Source organism: Hibiscus syriacus, unplaced genomic scaffold, assembly GCF_006381635.1.
Source record: "Hibiscus syriacus cultivar Baekdansim isolate YM2019G1 unplaced genomic scaffold, ASM638163v2 tig00112281_pilon, whole genome shotgun sequence".
Taxonomy (NCBI): Eukaryota; Viridiplantae; Streptophyta; class Magnoliopsida; order Malvales; family Malvaceae; genus Hibiscus; species Hibiscus syriacus.
The window spans coordinates 1,141,444-1,162,537 of record NW_024063292.1 but is presented as its reverse complement, the minus strand read 5'-3'; the positions used below and the strand labels follow the sequence as shown (position 1 = coordinate 1,162,537).

General features: G+C 36.3%; 1 protein-coding gene across 2 annotated transcripts; it reads left to right on the top strand.

Annotated features, from left to right (window-relative positions):
• The first annotated feature begins 16,979 nt into the window (after positions 1 to 16,979).
• LOC120177037 (IST1-like protein) lies at positions 16,980 to 18,758 on the top strand. Of its 2 annotated transcripts, none has more exons than XM_039183300.1 (6): positions 16,980 to 17,097; positions 17,252 to 17,375; positions 17,456 to 17,731; positions 17,828 to 17,968; positions 18,056 to 18,144; positions 18,229 to 18,758. In XM_039183300.1, the coding sequence occupies exons 1-6, from the start codon at positions 17,009 to 17,011 to the stop codon at positions 18,734 to 18,736; spliced, it is 1,227 nt and encodes a 408-aa protein (XP_039039231.1). In that variant the 5' UTR covers positions 16,980 to 17,008; the 3' UTR covers positions 18,737 to 18,758. The 2 variants fall into 2 exon arrangements, with proteins under 2 accessions (XP_039039231.1, XP_039039230.1); XM_039183299.1 differs by having other exon boundaries at positions 17,244 to 17,375.
• The last annotated feature ends 2,336 nt before the right edge of the window (positions 18,759 to 21,094 follow it).

Genomic DNA, 21,094 nt, shown 5'->3' with positions numbered 1-21,094 from the left:
AAAACCTGAAAAAGGGAGAACGGCTGATGATCGGGGGAGGGGCGATCGAGATCTTTTTTCTCAGATCTAGCCCTCCCCGAGGCGATTTTAAAAAAACATGTTGATTTTTGAAGGGTGGGTGAGAAAAGATTTTAAAAAACAAAAAAAAATCACCACCGATGAACGGCGACCGGCGAGGTGACGACCAACCAGAAACTGGGTTCATATAAACCTAGTGGTCGTGTTCTTCATCTAAGGATTAATACTTTGAATGTTTAGAGAGAAAATGAAAAGGGGGATTTTGATTCAGTTTGGGAAGAAATGAAAATATGGGAAGTGTTTGTAAAATTTGGCATTTATAGTAACCCGCCGACCCGACCCGTGACCTGATCCAACCCGACAGGATCTGCGTGTTTTTTGTAAAAAAAAAGGGGGAATTACAATTTCGATCCCCCATTATTTTAAAGTGTCTATTTTACCCCCCTAAAATTCAATTTTACCCCGATTTTCCTTTTAAATTTACCCTCCAATTTTCTTTTCTTTTAATTTAGACCATTTTTTAAATTCAATTCATGTTTTAATCATTTTTCCTTTTTATTTTTATTTAATACTACATTATATATATATATATATATATATATATTTCTTATTTTTTGTCTCTGTCCTTTATTATTGTTATTATATATATTTGTTTTTTCCTTTTTTCTATTTTCTATTTATTATTATTATTATTTCTTTTTTACTTAATATATTTATATTTATATTTTTTATTATTATTTTTTCCTTTGTTTTGTTTCTGTTTTATTATTATTATTATTATTATTATTATTATTTTATTCCTTCTTTTTTTGTTTCTATTCTTTTTTTATTTTCCTTTTATTTTATTTGATTTATTTCTTTAACTTAGTTAATTTCTTTGGTTTTTACTTTTTTCTTTTTTAATTTGGGACATTTCTTTATTATTTTTTATTCTGCATTTCACTTTATCTATCATTTTTTCTGGTTTTTTAAGGTTATTCGTCTAAATCGATCAGAGGTAAGTAATTTGGATCAAATTTTACATTTTAATTTAACTTGCAATTTTCTTAATTAAAGACAACTGGAAATTAAGTAGTACCGAAAAGGGCAGGTCAAGGGTGCTAATCCTTCATTGACTGTAACCTACTCCTGAATCTGAAATATCTTTGGTAAGATACAGATCAGGTAAGAAATCGAGGTATCCGATCAACCCATTTTGTTCTTAAAATAAATTATCGGTGGCGACTCTAACCATTTCATTCAAGTTGAAGCCTAATTCTGAGCCCACCCGAAATACGGTTGCGACTAGCGACTCTACTGGAGATAGGTAAGTGAGTCAGGCTAAGGTTAATTTCCAGTTGTCTTCTTAAGTGAAAAGGGTAAGTGAAAAGGGTAAATTTAAATTTTAAGTTAATTTTTCAATCCTTATTACCTACCTTTGATTATTTTTCAAATAAATAGTTGTACTAATGTTTTTGTTGATGGTTTCAGTTTATTAAACCTTTTTTCATCTAAGGCTCTATACCCGAGCTCGAACCCTTTTTAAGTGGGGTAAAAGTGACGCCTTCGTGAGAATTTATTCTCCGTACGGGCCTAGCAAGTTGCCTTCGGGATTCATATACATTATGTCTTCTTGATAATTTATTCTCCGTGCGGGCATAAGGGAATGCATCCTCTTGAGTTTAACTTAGTCCATATGAGCTTGTAATGGGCTTAGGACTAAGGGTCTGGCAAGCCCAAGGGGGCACCGACAAGGAGAACTCGGGTACCTTTCTTTAGAACCTAAACCGGGAGACTGCAGGGAATTATATCCTACCCCAAAAATCTATTTCAAAACCTAGGATGTTTTTACTTAAATCATACAGTTTGTTATTTTCATTTATTTTTACTTTCATTGTTATTATTTTTATCTTACTAACTTTTTCCTTCCATATTTGTCTTTTTTAGCATTTGCATCATAGAAAGAGGTCATTTATCCATAAAAAAGTGTTTGTGACACAAAAATAACCTGCATTAATGGACAAAAGGGATTGTAATGCAAGAGGTAAAAAACGTCAAGGTACGACTATAGTCCGGAAAGACTCAGAAAGAAAAGGGATACAGTCTTCAAGGAAGCTATGTGTCAGAACTGGTTAGCTACGCCTCTGTTAGCCTAAAGTAGAATGATGTACAAGAGCTACAGAACATCTGGGACAGTTGGAAGAGTGACCGGAAATGGAAGTTCAGCCAACGGTATGGTGACATCACACTCTTACTTTATGTCAAGATCGATGAGCCCTTAATCAGAGCCTTGGTTCAATTCTGGAATCTGGGGTACAACTGTTTCACCTTTAACCAAGAAGACATGGTCCCACAATCGAAGAGTACACTACACTACTGCATTGCGAGGGCATCAGATTGGAGCAGGCCTACATCAAGCACATCAAAAGTCCGCCTTTCAAGAACAGACTGGAAAAGGTTGCAGAGGTAGATGAAAAATGGGTAACTAACTGACTCCGACACAAAGGTAGCGAGGAAGGAATTGAGTATCCATATCAAGCAACTGATGATGAACCACCCTGATGATTGGAATGCAATAGATCTCTTCGCACTGGGCCTTTATGGTTTGGTTATCTTCCCGAAGACTTTGGGTTGTATTAATGCAGCTGTGGTGGAACTATTTGATCAACTCCCGAGGTGAGTAAATCCATCGCCGACAATCTTAGCTGAGACCTTTCACTCTCTCAACCACTGCAAGAAGATTGGCGGAGGAAGATTCATAGGGTGTGCCCAGATTCTCCAAGTTTGGATTCATAGTCATTTCTGGAAGACTAACGGGATTGATTACCTTGTGGTTCAGCACTACTTATTCACCTGTGGGGAAATTCCTTACTGTGAAGTGGCAAGAAGGCACATCCAAAGAAAAGTGGATGAAAGTATTCACACATCTTCAGGATAGGAATATTGCCTAGAGAGCTCATTGGTTAACCCATAGTGACATTCTCTTCCGATGTGGGGATTCAGATACTATGACTTTACTTGGACTATGGGGAAGGAGTCAGATATTCTCCACTTTTGGTACTTCGATAGTTTGGGGCTCGCTAGTTTGTCCCAGCAACATACGGAATATCTAGATTAGAATTCGCATACCATGGAGACAACTATAAGAAAATGGTTAAAGAAGTAGCTGAGTCATGGAAGAAAGTGTTTCGAATAGATTTTGTGGACGCCAAGGACATGCTTACTCCGGACTATTTGGAGTTGTGAAGGTTAAGGAAAAATGATAACATCCCAGTGCCAGATCATGAGGACACCCGGACCATAGAGGAACATCTAAAGCATGTACCTTCTGAGCTGGAGATAGGAAGGGAAGAATTTGAAGCTGTAAAGAGTGAGCTGAAATAGAGGGTAAAGGAACTTGAGGCTGAAAGATACTAGTGGAAATTAGATGACGATACTCAGAAGTATCGGGCAGACAAGTTAGAGAAGGAACAGAAGAAAATTCATTTTGAGCTCGAGAACCTGAGAAAATGGTACCAATAACAAGTCCAGAGAAATTCTAATCTGAAGAAGTCTTCTGAGTACAAGAAAGGCGAAGCTAACAGCCTGAAAAGAAAATTTGAAGGGCATGATGAAAGAGAGACTTTGAAATAACAACTAAAGACTACTTAGAGGTGTTTGATAGACAGTCAACACCAAATAAGCGTTTGAGAATCCAGGTAGCTGAGTTAGATAAATCTCTTCAGAAACAGCAAGAACGGGATGGAAAAACCATAGCCGAGTTAGAATCCATTATGTACGGATTCAAGAAACAAGCAAGATAGCTTCAGATAGTGCCATTTGATGGAGGATTTTAGTGGCGTTTCCGTTGGGAATAAGCTCAACAAAAGGTGAAAGCTAGAGATACAGTCATCCGTGATTTCTTGGAACAAGTAAAGAAGGTAGCTCGTCATTTGCATGGTTTAGTAAGAGAAGTCGGAGTAGTTCGACAAGACATTCAACCAGTGACAGATGAAGGAAGAAGACTTGTCAACCTGTTAGAAGTTGTTCGGGGTCTAGAGGATTTAGTCCGGATGTACCTTTAAAATATTTGTTGCCTCTTAAAAGATAAAACACTTTTGTTCAAAAAAGGATTATTTATAATAACAGACACATTTCTGGATAAATGCCTCTAATTCTCATACATCATGCATTTCATACTTTGCATTTTTATTTTTCCATGTTTATTTTTCTATTTTCCATATTTTTACATTCATATTAACTAACAGAAAATGTCTCATAAAAAGAAAGAACAAACATCGAGTTTACCTCCACAAGCTCTGGACACGCATCATCCTCACAACACCAGCACAAAGAAAAGAGAAATGAAAGCTAAAATCGCTTAACTCGAGGAAAATATGTTGAAGTTACGAAGAAAGCTGGAAGAAAAGATGAACCAGAACAATTAGAGTACTCTGGATATAATCACGAAGAGCCAAAAGTCCTTGGTCGATCAGATTGTGGCCAAGTTATCTGGTTTACATCAAGCAAGTACACTAGGGGGAGGTTCATCTGATGGGGTAACTGTACCACTGACCCCACAGATGGTTATATCACCCGAAATTTTACCCGGACTGCAAGGGGAATTATCTGTTGCAAAAAGGAAAACCTCATCTGCTGTGAAAATACAGACTTCTGTATCCAACACTGACAATAATCCAGATGATTACCACATACCGGATTTCGATGAGGAAGACAAGGCGAAAAAGATGGAAGAGAAAATTAAGCTGCTAGAAGACCAAATGAAGGTGGTCAAAAGGGACCATGATTACTATAAAGTGGATGCATTGGAGCTAAATCTGGTCTGTATTTGGTACTTCCACCAAAATTCAAAGTCTCTGAGTTCAATAAATTCGATGGAAATAGTTTCCCCTCAGCTCACATCACTATGTTCTATCGGAAGATGACGGGATATATAGGAAATGATCAACTCTTGATTCACTGCTTCCAGGAGAGCCTATCTGGTTCAGCCATTTGGTGGTATAATCAACTGAACCGATCTCATATCAAGACCTGGAAAGACCTAGCCAAGTCTTTCTTGGAATAGTACAAGCACTTTAATGAAATGAAACCAGGCCGAGTTATGCTACAAAGCATGGAGAAAAAGCATAACGAAAGTTTCCGACAGTATGCACAAAGATAGAGGGATTTAGCTATGCGGGTTCATCCACCATTGGATGAAAAGGAAACCAGAAAGCTTTTTGTGCAGACTCTAAAGGCTCCTTATTTCAGGCACCTGGTTACAATCACATCAGGAAGCTTCTCAGATTTAGTTATGGCCTGAGAGATGATTGAATTGGCTATAAAATAAGGCAAAATTGAGGGAAGAGAATCAAGCAAGAAACCTCCAATGAAGAACAAAGATATAGAGATCAACAATGTCAACACCTACAATGCCAAAAAAGGTGTTACGATCTCTAACACAAAAATAATTGTAGTTATACCGTCAGGTACTTCTAGACAAAGTCTGAGGGAACCAAGGAAAAAAGAGAAAATAAGCAATTATATCTTATTCCCATATCATACAAGGAATTATATCAACAACTCTTTGACATTCATGTAGTGTCACCATACCTGGTGGAACTAATAAAGCCCCCATACCCTAGATGGTATGATGAAAACGCTCATTATGAATACCATTGTGGTGTGCCAGGGCACACGATTGAAAATTGTCTCGCATTTAAGAGGATTGTACAAAAAATGCGCAACAAGAATTGGATCCCCTTTAACTCATGAGCACCAAATATTGCACAAAATCATTTGCCTAATCATCAGGAGATTGGGATTAACACAGTCACTACCGAGAAAGGCAGGAAAATCAAAATTGGTGTTTCTAAAATAAAGTCTCCTTTGGCTTGGGTATAGAGCCAACTGGTGAAAGCAGGGCTTCTCGTACCACAATCAGATACATCAAGAAATAGATATGGTAACCACTGTTCTTACCATAATGAAGAGGGTCATGAGGTGTAAGATTGCCCAGAATTCAAAGATTTGGTCCAGCTCATGATGGATAGAAGGGAACTGGAGTTTTATGAAGAATTTCGAAATTCCCCAGAAGCAGACATTTATGCTACCATAGATTCATCTGAAAGAAGATAGAACAGGGGTAACCCTTTGATAATTACCCCTAAGGTGAAGATAGCAGAAATAACACAAGCGAAGGTGGTGATCACGACACCCCGACCTTTTCCCTACAAGGACAGCCGACAAGTGCCATGAAAATACGAATACCAAGTGAGTACCTTAAAGGAAGATGATAATGAAATGGGGCAGGCTACGTGGAAACTCTACTTCCAAGAGGCCAAGTCCCCTAGAGACCACTTGAACCCTTCAAAGGGGATGTGTTGGCAATCAATGAGCCAATAAAGAAGGAAGAAGCCATAGAGTTTCTAAAATTTTTGAAGCACGGTGAATACAACATCTTAGAATAGCTATATAGCTTGCCGACACGTACTTCAATGTTGGCACTGCTGCTAAACTCGGAGGCACACAGGGAGGCACTTTTGAAGGTCTTAAATTAGACGTTAGTGCCACAAGATATACTAGTCAGTAAGATAGATTGACTGGTAAACAACATTCAAGTCGATAATCTCATCTCATTTTCAGATGATGAGATTCCATCTGGAGGAAGAGGCTGGACTAAGGCATTACATATCACTACCCACTGTAAGGGGCACGCCTTACTGAGTGTATTGATCGATAACGGTTCAACCCTTAATGTGATGCCTTTAGTTACGTTGAAAATGATACCAATGGATACCTCTCACATGAGAACCTGGCAGAGCGTGGTCTGAGCATTTGATGGGTCCAAAAGGGAGGTAATTGGCAAGATTGAGGTTCCTTTAACCATCGGACCGACCACCTACAACATTGAGTTTTTAGTGATGGACATCGTGTCTTCCTACAACTGTCTCTTGGGAAGGCATTGGATTCATCAAGCTGGTGCAGTACCATCCACGCTGCATCTCATTGATGGGGCCCTGGTAATTATTAATGCTGAAGAAGATATTGTGGCGAGTGTGACCACGGATGCTCCATACATAAAAGTAAACGAGGAGGTAGTAGAATGTTCATTTCTCTCCTTAGAATTTGTGAGTGCCACATTCGTGGCTGAATAAAGGAAGATTTCCAAACCTCGGCTTTCCGAATGCACCAAGATGGAGATCAAGCAAACATTGGGATGAGGTGCTAAGATAGGAAGAGGATTTGGGAAGCTGTTGCAAGGAATGATTAATCCCGTCTTTTCTATATCGAAGTTGGATCAGTTTGGGCTTGGTTTTTAGCCCAGTCAGCGATAAAAGATGAGAGAAATTCAGAAGAACCGAGAGAGACAATTGGCCAGATTGATTGGAACTGAATTTCAATGGGAACCCACCATATTCCCACCTCTTTACGACATATTCAAGTTCTGTGGTTATGTGTTTGAAGCTACCTCACCAGATTTGTAAATAGCTCTGAAAGACTTGAGTATCAATGTCGTCATCACACAAAATGCTGAAGATGTGGATAGATCTGGAATCCGCCCACTGCCACCTGGGTCTGTGCTTAGCAACTGGTCGGCGGAAGAACTACCTATGATTTTCAAAATTCACAGAGTAATATTCAAACTATCCTTATTCACCTATACCCAGGGCAATATGTGATCTTTTGTAAGGGTGAATAAACAAGTTGATTTAAATTTAATAAAAGATTCAATTTCTTACATGAAAAATAGTTTTCTTGCTTCATTTCTTTTTAATTCAACTTTTTCTTTTCTTCATTCCAGTACTCCATTTTATTCTCCTTCGATTTTAATTTTCAGTTGTTCCATGTGGGATATTTTTCCTCTCACTCATGCACATTTTCTTTTTTTCCTTCAGGTCCCCAGATAACGATAATGTAGGCACTGATGATCCTGATCCGGAGGTGGATTTTGAATCAACCATTTGTCTCGTGGAAGTTGATGAATGTGACAATGAAGAGGTGTGCAACTTACCTACTGAATTGTTGAGAATAATAGAAAGAGAAGACAAACAAATACTTCCACATGAGGATAAAATTTAAATCTTGAATATGGGCACCGAAGAGGAGAGAAAGAAAGTTAAAATTGACACAACTCTTTCGGCTGAAGCAAGACAAAACTTGATAGTCTTACTTCAAGAATACAGAGATGTGTTCGTATGGTTGTATCAAGACATGTCGGGACTAGATACAGATATGGTAGTCCACAAAATACCTATCAAACCAGAATGCAAACCCGTGCAACAAAAGTTGAGGAGAACGCGATCTAAAATGCTCCTTAAGATCAAAGAAGAGATCAAGAAACAATTCAACGATGGTTTCCTTCAAGTGGCCAAGTATCCGGACAGGGTGGCGAACATAGTGCTAGTTCCGAAGAAAGACGAGAAAGTGTGCATGTGTGTCGATTACCATGACCTTAACAAGGCAAGCCCCAAAGATAATTTTCCTCTTCCACACATAGATACTTTGGTGGACAATATAATCGAGAACGCTTTCTTCTCGTTCATGGATGGATTTTCAGGATATAATCAGATCAAGATGCATCCCGAAGATATGGAAAATACCACATTCGTCACAAAGTGAGGAACCTTCTGCTAAAAAGTGATACCCTTCAGATTGAATACTGGGGCAATGTATCATAGAGTTATAGTGACCATATTCTATGACATGATGCACACAGAAATCGAGGTTTATGTTGATGACATGATTGTCAAGGCACAAACCGAGAATGAACATGTCGAGAATCCGATAAAGCTCTTCCAGAGATTAAGAAAGTTACAACTGAGACTGAACCCTAGCAAGTGCACCTTCGGAGTGACATCTGGGAAGCTATTAGGCTTCGTGGTCAGCAGGAAAGGCATAAAAGTCAATCCCAATAAAGTTAAGGCTATCTAGAATCTACATCCTCCATAAATACAAAAAGAAGTTTGAGGTTTTCTAGGCAGATTGAATTACATAGCACAGTTCATATCTCAGCTGACTGATAAATGTGACCCAATCTTCCGTATTCTCTGAAAGAACAACCCTAGAGTATGGGACGAGAACTATCAAACTGCATTCGAAAAATAAAGGATTATTTTTCTCACAATCCTATCTTGATGTCCCCCATCCCAGGCAAACCTCTATTCTTGTATTTATCTATATTCGAGAATTCAATGGGGTGTGTCATGGGTCAACATGATGAATCCGGGAGGAATGAAAGGGCCATTTACTACTTGAGCAAGAAGTTCACCGATTGTAAGGTCAGATATCCTCCCATAAAAAAGGTTTGATGTGCTTGAGTATGGGCTACACGAAGACTCAGACAATACATGTTGTATCACATCACTTGGATGATCTCCAAGTTGGATCCACTAAAGTACATGATGGGTGTGTCTGCTCTATCTAGAAGGTTAGATCAATGGCATATGTTGTTATCCAAATTTGACATCGAGTATGTGAGTCAGAAAGCCATAAAGGGAAGTGTCATTTCATATTTCTTGGCAAGCAGAACTGATGAAAATTACGAGCCGCTGGACTTTGACTTCCTAGACGAAGACTTGATGGTCATATCCTTACAAGAATCATGTTCTTCCATAGGCAATTCCTGGAAAATGCATTTTGATTGTGCATCAAATTCATTAGGACATGGCATCGTGGCCATACTGGTCTCCCCAAAAGGGAATCATTATCCATTCACTAGTAGACTGAATTTCTATTGCACCAACAATATGGCAGAATATGAGGCTTGTGTTTTGGGGATTCGAGCGGTAATGTGGTAAAGTATAAAGACCTTGTGAGTATATAGAGATTCAGCCTTAGTAATCTATCAGCTCCGTAGAGAATGAGAAACCAATGATGTAAAGCTGCTAGAGTACTAGAAGTTAATACTGGATCTGCTTGAAGAATTCAATGAAGTCACCTTCCATTATGTGCCTAGAGAAGAAAATCAAATGGTTGATGCTTTAGCTACCTTGGCAGTCGCATTCAATACTGGCGGGGAGTCTAGTATGATGCCAATTGACATGCAGTCGTATGAGTACTCGGTTCATTGCTTCCAAATCGAGGAACCCTAGTACCACGACATTCTGCAATACATCAAGAATCGAAATTATCCAAAGGAAGCCACCGAAACTGATAAAATAACCATTAGAAGGATGGCACCTGAATATGTCCTTGATGGGGAGGCCTTATACAAGATATTCCATGATCAAGTCATGTTAAGGTGTATAGATGCAAAAGAGGCAAAGATGATAGTAGAGGAAGTACATGACGGAGTTTGTGGAACACATACGAATGGACATATGATGTTAAGACAAATAATGATATGCATATATTTTTGGTCCACAATGGAAAGTGACCGTATCAACTACGTTAGAATATGTCATAAATGTCAAATTTACGGGGATAAAATAAATGTCAACCTCAGCCCTTCATGTGATGACATCACAATGACCTTTCTCTATGTGGGGTATATATGTTATCTGGCAAATCTATCTGAAGGCTTCAAATGGTCACCAGTTTATTCTTGTGGCAATTGATTATTTCACCAAATGGGTAGAAGATGCATTATACTCTAATGTCACTCAGTCCACTATCTGTAAGTTTTTGAAGAAAGAGATCATATGTCGGTATGGTTTACTTGAAAGGATTATTACCGATAATGCTACAAACTTGAACAACAAGATGATGGATGCTGCTTGTGAGCAATTCAACATAAAGCATCACAACTCTACTGCTTATACACCAAAGATGAACGAAGTAGTAGAAGCAGCAAATAAAAACATTAAGAATATAGTGGAGAAAATGACTGAGACCTACAAGGATTGGCAAGAGAAATTACATTTTGCTTTGTTTACTTACCGAACTTCGGTACGAACTTCGACTGGGGCAACCCCATTTTCATTGGCATATGGGATAGAAGTAGTGCTGCCCATTGAGGTAGAAATTTTGTCACTCCAGGTCCTATCAGAAGTCAAACTAGATGATGCAGAATGGATATAATCCTGATATGATCAGTTGAACCTAATAGAGGAAAAGAGATTGAAAGTCATTCATCATGGTTAAATCTATCAGAAATGAATGATTTGAGCACATAACAAGAATGTGCACCGGAGAGTTTTTCGTGAAGGAGATCTTATGCTTAAGAGAATTTGTCCAATTCAAAAAGATTTCAAAGGAAAATGGATGCCAAATTGGGAGAGGCCTTATGTCGTGAAAAAGGCCTTCTCCGGAGGAGCACTTGTCTTGGATGAAATGGACGGGCCAGAACTACCAAATCCCATTAATTTGGATGCAGTCAAAAAATACTTCACTTAGGATGAAAACCTGAGAGAGCGTCCTAAGTCGAAAAAAAGAAAAGAAAAAACATTTAGGGTGAAAACCCGAAAGGACGCCCTAAATCGAAAAAAGGAAAGAAAAAGAAAAAGAAAAGAAAATAAGGTGGGTCTAAGATGAAAATCCGAAAAGGGAGTCTTAATACCAAGATGGGTCCAAGTTGAAAACCCAAAAGGGTGATTTGGATAATGATTCAGAAAAGGTCCCTAATCTAAACAATAAAGCATCCCATCATCCGAACCTTGTACAGACTTAGTGAGTTGAAGAAATGTGGCACTCTCCTGAACATTGTTGCATCTTTGAAGATCCCTTGACAAAGGTTGCGTTCAATGTCATCTAACGACATATCAGTTCTAGAAGTGCCCACATTATTGAGATCTAAGACATCCATTCATACTTCATTTATGTATTTACTTTTCAGAATTTTTGTCGTGTATTATTTGTTCTTTTCCCCTTATGAATAAAAACGACCATTTCTCTAAATCAATTCTTTTTATGCATCTTGGATTGAATTTAAACCTAATGATTTATCCTTTTTTGAGAAAGATAATTGCATATTATTGTACAAAGATTTTTCAAAAATTACAGGTGCTCGGAAGCTGATCAAGGTTTATGCACTATACTAGAAGTGGTTGAAAAGCATTTCCCAAATCAAAGATCAAAAATTATATACATCAGGTTTAAACGTGTTGAAGAATTCAAGATCAAGAACAAAAAATTCAGATTCTAGAATCAAGATTCATCAAGACTGAAAATCAGAGATTGAGATTTCTCTCCAGAACCCAAAATAACATATTTTACATATGCATTTTAGGCACACCTAAGAGCATTGCATCCATAGCATTGCATATATGCATATTTTTTGCAGATTATTGTTAGAGTCAATTTCAACTTCAAAGCGAAGGATATTGAACTTGAAGTGATCAATTCACAAGATGTGATTTCAACTTCACAACGAAAGATATCCAATTCAAAGTTCAACTTCACAACGAATGAGCCATCAAAGATTTCAACTTCACGAAGAATAATATTGTGCCTAACAGATTGACTTAGTTTCACAAAAAATGAGTCATCTGTAACAACAGGGGTTTATTCCTCAGCCAAGTACAACATAACTCAAAGGCAAGAAGAGTTTTTTTGTCAGCAAGAACTTTCGAGATTGATTACGTTCAACTCGAGAGCATATTTACCGCAAGGTAGCAGCAAGAAACTACTTTCCGATCAAATTTTCACACCAAGGTCTCTAAGTCGAGAAGAAGACCAAGGTTGACCAAGATTGGCAACTTTTTTATTTTCCTACGATTTCAACTTCAAGATGAAAGAGTCATCTGTAACACATCAACACCAAAGTCTTCAGGTCAAATTTCAACGTCACAACGGAGTATATTGGGGCCAGAAAATGGTCCATGAGCTACTTTACGATGCTTTCAACTTCCAGCAAATGATATCGTACTCGGTTCAACTCAACCTCATGATGAGTGAGTTATTTTGTGATTTAGTCCAAATTAACTACAACAAATCAATCATACCATCGGATTTCAACTCTATGATAGAGGATATTTGATAAAATGGGAATTGATTCCCGTAACAGTGGATGTTAAATGATAAATTCATGGTGGACGAAATTGGTGTCTTTTAATCTTTGCCCCATTCCCGTTGCACGACTATGGGCAAAGAAGGGCAGCTGTAGACACACATTTTCGTTCTTGTTTATAAATGTATTTTGGCTATATAATATAAGCGTATTATTTGACTATATATTTATTTATAATGTATATTATATATATATTGTTTATATTATATAATGTATATATAGCACGTTGTGAACTATAATTGCATAATGTATATATTAGGTCGTAATACATTACATAGCATACATATTATATCATTACATTATTACATATTGTTTTATTACATATTTATTATTTCTTTTCTCTTTTCAGATCCAACCCAACTTAACAAACCCACCAGGCCCAACAGTTCAAATCCATTGGAGCTAGGGTTTCTGCCTTGTTTTAAGCCGCCAAACATCCACTGTTGGATCAAGATGAGATCCAACGGTCCTCAACAGGGCTCGGCTAGGGTTTCACCTTTTTCCTTTGCGTCGTACCTCCCTCATACGAAGAACCCTCATCCCAGCCGTAACCAACGGTCGATTTTCTCGGCACAACAACGAACATCAGCGATGTGTGTTAGTGGGTCATAAAAACAACCAACAAACCAGTGTTTTAGTCCAAGAGAAATTCTAAAACGAACCAAAAATAGGATTTTTTTAGACTATAAATATGCATGTAAACAACGAGAAAATTACATAATAAATTACTGAGGAAATACACAAGGAAATACAATCATTTTTAAGGTTTCGAAAAGAAATAAAAAGGTATCATTTTTTTACCTTGTTCGGTTATCCTTGGCTCGTGCATGTTGGTAAAGGGATTTTTGTTTTTAACTCAAAAAACCCGAAATATGGAGAACAGTCGATGATCGGGGGAGGGGCGACCGAGATCTTTTTTCTCAGATTTAGCCCTCCTTGAGGCGATTTTCAAAAAACATGTTGATTTTTGAAGGGTGAGTGAGAAAAGCTTTCGGAAAATAATATTTTTTTCCGCCGATGAACGACGGTCTACGAGGCAGCGACTGACCGAAATCTGGGTTCATATGAACCCAACAGCCGTGTTCTTCATCTAAGGAAGAACATTTTGAATGTTTAGAGAGAAAATGAAAAGGGGGATTTTGATTCGGTTTGGGAAGAAATGAAAATATGGGAAGTGTTTGTAAAATTTGGCATTTATAGTAACCCACCGACCCGACCCATGACCCGATCCAACCCAGCAGGATCTGCGTGTTTTTGTAAAAAAAAAAGGAACTACAATACTAAAACACTAGCTACGACTAGTTTACAAACACAACCTCGTTATTCTAAGATTTGCTAAGCTTTACTCAATTCTCTCTAGCTTTTCTAAGCTTTCACTCATTCTTATTTTTCTCACTTGTATTCATACAAACTAAAGCTATCAACACATATATTTATAGGAGAAATAAACTACCTATTTTTCTATCATTCTTTATTGCCACCTTTCTTCTCTCATGTGGTCATTATCCTTCTCGAAGCAACACTTTGCTTGCCTTGGTAAAATTATTCACTTGTTTGTCGCCTGAAACTTTCCTTCTTAGTAATTAAGCAAATCATAACTAAATGCCAAGCTTTGCTACCATCTTTGACTTTTCAAAGTTTGTTTCCTTAATTTGTTGTGTTGCCACACCACTACTTTGTTGTTGTAATTTCATCACGTTTTTTTATTACCACAATTTTCTTAACTATTCTAGATGTTGCTTGTTGCTTTCTTTAAATGCTTTTACTTCAAAGTTGCTTCCTATCTTTGCCGACATTAATGAGTCAAAATCATGTTTGACTTCTAACACTCCTCCTCAAACTTGATTTTCCATTCTTGAGCTTCATTTTTTTGAGTCGGATGAATATATCTTCTCTCAATGGTTTTGGCTATGGGAGACTTTTTGGCAAGGGAAATTATAGACTTGTTCTCGACATAAATTGTAGTTGGTTCTTCTTGTGCCAAATTTAGCTCGTTCAAAATATTCTTTAATCACATTATTTTGCAAGTGCACGTTGCTGCGGCTATGTATTATTCTTTGCCTTTTCGACACCTTGTAGAGATTTTTACAAAATCTTCTACGATTGTTTTGTGGTCTTCGCATCAAAAAAATTTCAAAGGTAGATTCGTCCACTCTTTGAAAAATAAAGAACAACGCTATTTTATCTTTTTTTTGGGGATTCCTTTAATAATTTCTTTTCTTCATTAGTCAGGGTTGCTTCTGTTGCTGTATTTTTAGGATCAGTGTAACCATCCTCGATGATATCCCAATAATCTTGGGAGCCTAGTAACGCCTTCATTTGAATGCTCCAATTGCCATAATTTGTCTTTGTCAATCTCGGGATTTATGGTTGAATCATGTTGGTCATCTTCTCCACCACGTTAAACTCGAACCAAGCTTTGCTACAATTTTTGACTTTTCAAAGTTTGTTTCCTTAATTTTTTGTGTTGCCACACCACCACTTTGCTGTTGCAATTTCGTCATGTTTTTTTATTACCACAATTTTCTTAACTATTCTAGATGTTGCTTGTTGCTTCCTTTAAATGCTTTTACTTCAAAGTTGCTTCCAAGCTTTGCCGACATTAATGAGTCAAAATCATGTTTGACTTCCAACACTCCCCGTCAGATGTTTTGGTTTGGCACTTTTCTCGTAATGGAAAGTATGAAATGCTGGCAACAAAAGAATTATTGCGAGACTTCACTGCATGTTGCATGAGCTGTGGAGAAAAAGGAAATGGAACACTTGAGCATGTCCTGTTCTTTTTGGCCAACATCACAAACAATGTGGAAAGTTGTTCCCAATTTCGGAGACTTCTCAAGCCTAAGCCTTATGCATGTAACTGCTGGGAACCTTGGAAGACCAGTCTCTCAGTCCTCACAAATCCATCTATGGAATGATGTTGTTTACGCCTATTGTAATTTTCAGTCTAATTTCTTTTTTTCCCTAAAAGTTCCTACTTAGGGAAGAGGATGAGAAATTTTGGTCCTAATCGCTATTGAACCCACAACCTTTGATGAGGAGATGTGTCAACCAAAAACTTTTAAAAAAATTTCTAGAGATTATTGACTAAGACAAACTGTGGCATATAAAAATCTCCTAACTTCATTAATCTATCATTATACTCTGAATTTCATGAATCTATCAGTAAATTATTTAATAATTTGTTCTCTAATCTTTGTTATCCGTCAGCCGTTAGATGGAGGTCAAAATAAAGATACGTTGCTTTATGCCTAAAAAAAGAGATCTCTTTTCGATTAGATCTTCAAATGGAGGTGTACTGCCTTTTTCCTTGCATGATAAAACCAACAATTGTTTAAGAGATAATAAAAATGCTAAGGAAAATATTCTGCTACACCTAAAAACCATTCGATTTTACATGAAAAATACCATAGAATTGAAGAAAATAAGGGAGAGTGAGTAGTGTCAGCCAAGGGTAGTGTATTAAAAAAGAACATTAAAGGAAGAAAAAACAAAGATATCAAGTGGGATGATGAAATCAAGGATGGTGGTTGTCAACAGTGGTCGATATAAAGGGATAAATATAATTTTAAAAAGGAATATGAGATAAATAACGCATTGATTTCACATTACCAAACAACATTTCACATCAACCTACTGTTTTTTATTTAACACCCGGAATAATATCAAAACTGAGTGACAAAATTGATTTCTTTTAAATTGTACTGACCAAAATAAAGTTAAGTGATTCATTTTAATTTACCCAAAATAGAATACACAAGTGATTATATTACTATAAGCCTTAAAGTACAGGCCCAGTAACATCCAAAATTAAATTTTCATTCGGCATTTGGAAAATGGGCTTCTTTGGTCCAAGTTGAAGACCAAAATTTTATCTCCCATCGGATTCTTCGCACGTGTCCAATCACATAACGGTTATATTTCCGCCCAGTCATCTGAGTGGGACCCGATCAATAAAAAATAGAAACGCTAAGAAACGGAGGAGTATCCCAACGCAAATATTTCATTTTCGCTTTCGAGCCGTTGCGAATAAATAAGCCATTTTTTCCTTCCTTCCTTCCTCTCTTGTATCCTGCAAGTGCCATGACTGTTGCCGCCGCCGCCGCCCATTCCAAGAAGCTAATGAAGCTTACACTCTCCCTCTTTGGCAATGTCTTCAACTCCTCCAAATGGTAAACCCCCTCCACTCTTCTTTCTTTTCTTCCATTTCTCTTTAAACCAAAACTTACACTTCTTTTACAAAGCCAGCCGAGAACAGATTTTTCTATTCTTTGTTCCCATTTCTCTTTACATTAACTTGTTTTTTTATTTACCCTAGTAAAAGAGCGGCCAAATGGCGGTTGCAAGGATAAAGCTACTCAGGAACAAGAGACAAGTGGTGGTGAAGCAAATGCGGCGGGACATCGCCCTGCTTCTTCAGTCCGGCCAAGACGCCACCGCCCGCATTCGAGTATTTTTTTTCTTTTTTACTCTTTAGTTTACTATTAGCATCGAATCATCATATTTAGATTTTGTTTCTGATGTGTGTAGGTTGAGCATGTCATTAGAGAACAGAATGTTTTGGCTGCAAATGAGTTTATTGAACTCTTTTGTGAGTTAATTATAGCCAGGCTTTCCATCATTAAAAAGCGAAGGGAATGCCCTACCGATTTAAAAGAAGGGATTGCTAGTTTGATATTTGCATCCCCAAGATGTGCTGAAATCCCAGAGCTGATAGAAATCAGAAACATTTTTGAGAAGAAATATGGAACAGATTTTGTGTCTGCAGCCACTGATCTGCGGCCCAACTGCGGTGTTAATCGCTTGGTTAGCTTTCTCTTCTGTCATTTGCTGCTCCATTGTTGTAGGATATCAATGTAGTTTAAGACTGACAATGCCTTGCCTCTGTCTCTTCGCCTACAGCTGATTGACAAGCTCTCAGTGAAAACACCTACAGGAGAAGCAAAATTGAAAGTCATGAAAGAAATAGCTAAGGAGCATAATATAGAATGGGATACATCTGAATCCGAAACGGAGCTACTCAAACATCCTGAGGAGCTTATAGTTAGTTCCCAACTTCATTATGCCTAAGTTGAATCATTGTTGCTTTAATAAACTTATGTGCTTTTGTGTTTTCTAATTGATGAATAGGAGGGGCCACGTACATTAGTTAGTGCTTCCAGCTTACCTGTGAAACCTGCTACAGATCCCTTCCCTGAACCAAAAGAGTTGATGATTAGGTAACTGTTTGATAACTTTCAAACAACTTTTCCCATCATTATCTGCTAATTCATTTTGGTTATTTACTGTAAAAATTGGGGCAGAGGGGAAGCGGACCCTGTTCGTTTTAAAAGCACGGTTGCAGCTGCTGAAGCAGCGGAGGAATCTGCGAAAAGAGCGATTGCTGCTGCACAAGCTGCTGCGTATTTGGCCAACGGAGACAGTAATCTATTTAGTGAAGCATCTGGTTGTGTTAACTCTACTCGTGGATTCGTTCCAACCAAGCCTCCTGGACCTAGGAGAATCGATGAATCTCGGAGTTTCGGAACGTTTTACGCTCCAAGTAGCGAGGAAGTAAGACCCGACAGTAATGAAGGTGGGAAGACCTGGAGGAGACACAGCTACAATACTGACCCTGATGCATATTCAGACATAAAGTTCGATGAATCAGATTGTGACGAAGAAATAGAATTTGAAGATGATCTTCCACCGCCGGTCTCTCATGATGATAAACGGGATTCATCTATTCATAGTGTTCACCCGAAATTGCCAGAATATGATGATCTTGCAGCTCGTTTTGAAGCTCTCAAGTTTCGCAAATCACTACCATGAAAATTATATTATTGGGATTTGGATATCATACCATTACATATACGATGTTAGAATGCAGTTGTATTGTCGTTGTCCTTGAGATATCTGTCATCTAACATTATTAAATAACAGACAAGAATATATATTGAAGAGTTTAGCAATACATTGATCAAATGTAGTCTGATTTGGCATAACAATATATGTCCTATTAGAACATGCCTCGTATTAAGAAAAAAGGGAAGCAACGTCAAAACATTTAGTAAGAGGAAAATGGGATTTAATGTTACATTCCACTAATGTTATTAATTGTCAAAACTAGAAATTTGAAGTTAAAACAAATTGGTCGTTGTAATTCATTTTTCTTGTTAACAGAATTTATTTTGCACAAACTAAAACAAATTTTGATGACAATTTTGTAACTTTTGAAGTTTAATGACCGAAAGGATCTTTTGAGTATAGTATAGTGATTTTGGGTGCACTTTACCCTAAAAGTAATACATATTAAATAAGTCATATGTATTCTTTATCTGTTTTCAAATTCAATCATGTGAGTAGCTAAAAGTTACCTAATGAAAGTAGTATGTTACCGAACATAACTATAAATGTTGTGAATAGGATGAGTTAAAAAGAGTTGTCCATATAAAAAAAAATTATAGTTAATAAAAATAGGATAATCAATCAATAAATTAGGTATTTAATAATTATATCATAATGTATAAGAAAATATCTAATTTAAACCTAAAAAAAGAGACCGAACTAAAATTTCACCATTGCATTTTTTTTTTTTTTGAGTAATCATTGCCTTGTAACGACCAGAAACGAAACAGTAACACATCCAATTTAATAATATATTTCGTGCATTTATATATATATTATAATAGATAGATAGATAGATAATATATAAACTGTATGTATATGAGAAAAATGAAATTTATTGTTGTGGAGATATTTTATATGTTTATATTTTCGAGGCATGAAGGACATCGCTTATATAACAATAGAAGACACAGAACAATATTGAGATTTCATGTTGGAAGGTGATTTTTTCTATGGAGCTAAATCTAATTAAGACATGCATACTTTTTTCACCCATATCAGTTTTAGATGGTTAAACAATGTTTGATGTTGAAAAGTTTGTTTAAAAGGATAGAATCGCCTTAATCGTTTTATGTTTTAGGTTAGGTATAATAGAATATTTACAATTTGGTCTGGGTTCAATATTGAAACTAAAATCAAATTCGGAAATTGATTACACACAAAGAATGATAAAATATCTCCACCATACTTCAAAATTATATCTTAATGAGGTGTTTGGTTCACAGAATGTAAGATTACTTTTGAGAATAACATTACTGGAATGTAACATTACTATGTGAATATTATATTATCTTGTTTGGTTTGTTTAGCAGGAATTTAATATTATAGTGTTTGGTTGGATAAATATAAGATTACTTAGATGTATATTTTTACTAAATTATCCTTGTGATATATTTTTTAAAGTTAAACTTTAATATTAATTTATAAATATTGAATGAAAAAACATAAAAATATTTTAATCGTTATACTATCTAACTTTTGAGGAGAAATTACATTTAATATATAATCAGTATATTAAATTTATATTTTTAAATAATGTTCATAAGTATCATATTTATTTATATAAAATATAATATAATATAAAAAATAATATTATGATAGTAAAATATTATTTTAAATAATTACATTTTTACAATAATACTATTTTTCATCCCATAAAATTATAAATAGTAAAATATTGAATATTAAAAATATAAAATATTTTAAATTCTCAAAATTATTAATATTTTAGTAAATCAAACTCTTTGTATATTATAATTATTTTTATAATTTTGAGTAAAGTATAAAAAATAAGAATTTAGAATGATCATTATAAAAAGAATTCATTAGTCCAAGTGTATTCATGTCCAAAGTAGTGTGAATGTAAGATTACTTAAGAATTTGGGAGGTAATGACATTCCCACCATTTCAACTAAAAAATTGCTACTATTGGGAAAAGAGTATTTCTGGTAATGTAAGATTCCGTGAACCAAACGTGAGAATATAATTCCAGAAAAAAATATTCTCCTTTGTAATGTAAGATTCCGCAAACCCAACGCACCCTAAGAAGAATGCACATGTTATCTTGTCCGGAACTGAATATGAAGTTTTTCGACCGAAGAAGGAAGAGCGGAGTTGACGAGTAGGCATAGACTCAATATTAACTTTATGCTTGGCCCGAACAAAATAAGAGGCTCACAATAATTATATAATTAGTTTTTTTTTTTTTTGTAAAATTGACCTAATAGACGGGTAAAAGAATTGATTTATTAGACTATCTTCAAAATTAATTTGAGATCTGCG